The 2,961-nt window shown below is 40.1% G+C and overlaps 1 protein-coding gene across 1 annotated transcript; it reads left to right on the forward strand.

Moving 5' to 3' along the window:
• The first annotated feature begins 707 nt into the window (after positions 1–707).
• On the forward strand, positions 708–2,061 carry Actrt1 (actin-related protein T1). The gene has a single exon (NM_001013961.1). It carries the CDS (start codon positions 825–827, stop codon positions 1,953–1,955), a length of 1,131 nt encoding a protein of 376 aa, NP_001013983.1. The 5' UTR covers positions 708–824; the 3' UTR covers positions 1,956–2,061.
• Positions 2,062–2,961: the final 900 nt, after the last annotated feature.

Raw genomic sequence — 2,961 nt, forward strand, 5'->3', positions numbered from 1 at the left:
TATAGTCTTTTAGGAAAACATGGCCCACTGAATCACATGGGCTCAGAAAAAGAGAAATGGAAAGTACTGAGCCTGCATGGGTCTACACTAGGTCATCTGCCTATATGTTATAGCTGTTTGGTATTCTTGTAAACCTAACAGTGGGAGTGGGTGCATCTCTCATTCTTTTGCCTGCTCTAGAGACACTTTTCCTTTTATTGAGTTGTCATGTCCAGTCACAATATGAAACCTTTCACATTGTCTCACTTTATATTGTTTTGTCCAGGCTGGCAGTCATCAAGACATGCTTTTTTCTTAAAAGGAATTGGAGGAAGGGTAAATCTGGAGGAGAAGGAAGGTCAGGGGAAGCTAGGAGAAGTAGAGGGAGGAGAAACTGACTGGGACGTATTCTGTGAGAAAAAAAATATTTTTAATAAAAACACATAAAAAGAAACAATTAAAGACTTAATTCTGGAACATTCTACTTTAGTTTAGTGAGTTAAGCCTCTCACTTGAGCTCATAGGCTACTTACAAGATGTGATGTGAGGTGACATGTCTCTAATATTTCATCTCTCACCAAATGAAGTGTTGGCTCAGAGATCACCACCATCCTACATCTCTATTCTGAAGGCATACAGATATTGCCATGGCTACCATTATGACATAAGGAACAACTGTCCCTGAAAGTGTCTCTCAGTAGACTCTGGATCACCAGAAGGGGACAACATTCATGGGCTAAGGACCTGCTCCTCTGGTGGACTGGTAACAACTCAGGTACCTTTCATTCTTCTGAGTGGTCCAACTAAACATTCTATTGCTGGCATATAAAAGATCAAATCCAGACATGCTTAATACGGCTAGATTAGATAATCCTGCCGTGATATTTGACAATGGTTCTGGACTCTGTAAAGTTGGAATTTCAGGAGAGATTGTACCCCGTCATGTCATCAACTCTGTTGTTGGCCACCCAAAATTCAACATCCCATCTGCAAGATCCAATCGGAAAAGGTACTTTGTGGGAGAAGAAGCCCAGTGCATGTATGACGGTTTATACCTACACTATCCTATTGAGCGTGGACTGGTAACTAGATGGGATGACATGGAAAAACTGTGGAAGGACCTTTTTGAGTGGGAGTTAGGAGTGAAACCCAATGAACAGCCAGTTTTCATGACTGAACCTTCCTTGAACCCACGAGAAACCCGAGAGAAGACCACAGAAATAATGTTTGAGAAATTTAATGTACCTGCCTTGTACCTTTGCAACCATGCAGTAGGAGCCCTGTGTGCTTCTGCCTGTATCACGGGCCTGGTACTGGACAGTGGAGATGGGGTTACTTGCACTGTTCCAATCTACGAAGGCTACTCTCTTCCTCGTGCTATCACCAAGCTATACGTAGCAGGGAGAGATATCACAGAACACCTCACCCGACTCCTTCTTGCTAAAGGCTACACCTTCCCCTGCATCCTCAACAAAGCAGTGGTAGATGATATTAAAGAGAAGTTATGTACTGTCTCCTGGGGCTCTAAAGATTCAGAAAAGTGCTATCAGCGGTCCCTAAGTGAATACAAGCTGCCAGATGGGAATACCATCCAGATGAGTGACCACCTCTGCCAGGTGCCTGAAGTTCTTTTTACACCTGAACATCTAGGTATTCATGATTTAGGAATCTCAAAAATGGTCTGCAACAGCATCATGAAATGTGACACTGATATCCAGGAGAACCTGTTTGCCGAGATTGTGCTTTCTGGAGGGACCACACTGTTTCCTGGGCTTCAGGATAGACTCCTGAAAGAACTAGAAGTTCTGGCTTTTGAGGGAACCCCTATCAAGATCACAGCTTCTCCAGACAGATGCTATTCAGCTTGGATTGGTGGATCTGTCATGACATCCTTGACAACATTTAAGCAGATGTGGGTCACTGCTGAAGATTTCAAGGAGTACGGGGCATTTGTGGTGCAAAGAAAATGCTTTTAAGGACCACCAAACTCAGGGGACTCCTATAAATACCAGATGACAGGAGTATTGGTGGGGGTAATCATGCCATCATTCCTTGGCATTTAATAAAATAAAATTAAATCTGTCACTGATTCCGTGTTTTAATTATTTATGCCCCTAAAGTAATTTTTTAAATATTTATTTTATTTTATGTGTGTGCCCAAGTGGATGTTTATGCAGCACACACATGCAAGGAAGGGTCCTTAGAGGCCAGAAGACAGCATCAGATTCCTTATCCTTGGAGTTACTGGTGGTTGGGAGTAACCAATTTTGGATGCAGAGGGACAAACCCATGTCCTCTGCACTCAGCCTCTGAGTCATCTCTCCAGTTATCCATATTTGTTGTATTACATATGCCTTCCCTCTCTTATAGGTCTTTTAAATATGTTGTTTTCTCAGAAAGAGGATGTAAATTGTTCAAATAAGCATTTAGTAGGTGTGCAATAACAGGTTCTGGGACCTTATACTAGAAAGCTTGCTGATTAGCGTCCTATGAATCTGTTTCAAATTGCATTCTCATAAATCCTAGTTCTTAGTACATACAAAAAACAGTAAAGAGTGGAAATAAAGTAGAAGTAACAATAGCACCCTACACCTTCTTATGTATCAAATCAAGTTTTGAATTGATAGCTAATGTTTTAAGAAGTGAGGCAACTAATAGGTGGGCTCATAAATTCCCATTAGCTTAAAGCTCCTTAAAAGATGCTCTATGCTCCCAGATGATCAGTTTTTGTTTTAGTTTCAAGGATATCGGTTTCCTAATTTTCATAAGGAGTAGAATGCTAGAAATATATAATATATTCCAATGAAGTAACTGTTGAATAAATTATAAACACTTATTTTCAGTAACTATGTATTTTCCACAAACATTATGGAGAGATGCAGTACAAAATCCACTTCTGTAAAGAAAACAATGAAATTTCTGCTATCATAAAAGGAAAAATTATATACATACAATTTTGCTTATTTTCATGTATAAATATAA

The sequence above is a fragment of the Rattus norvegicus genome, chromosome X (genome assembly GCF_021556685.1).
Source record: "Rattus norvegicus strain SHRSP/BbbUtx chromosome X, alternate assembly SHRSP_T2T, whole genome shotgun sequence".
In the NCBI taxonomy this organism is placed as follows: domain Eukaryota; kingdom Metazoa; phylum Chordata; class Mammalia; order Rodentia; family Muridae; genus Rattus; species Rattus norvegicus.

Excerpts from the sequence above, each read along its gene's own strand:
- Actrt1 (NM_001013961.1), top strand. The coding sequence starts at position 825 with ATGCTTAATACGGCTAGATTAGATAATCCTGCCGTGATATTTGACAAT.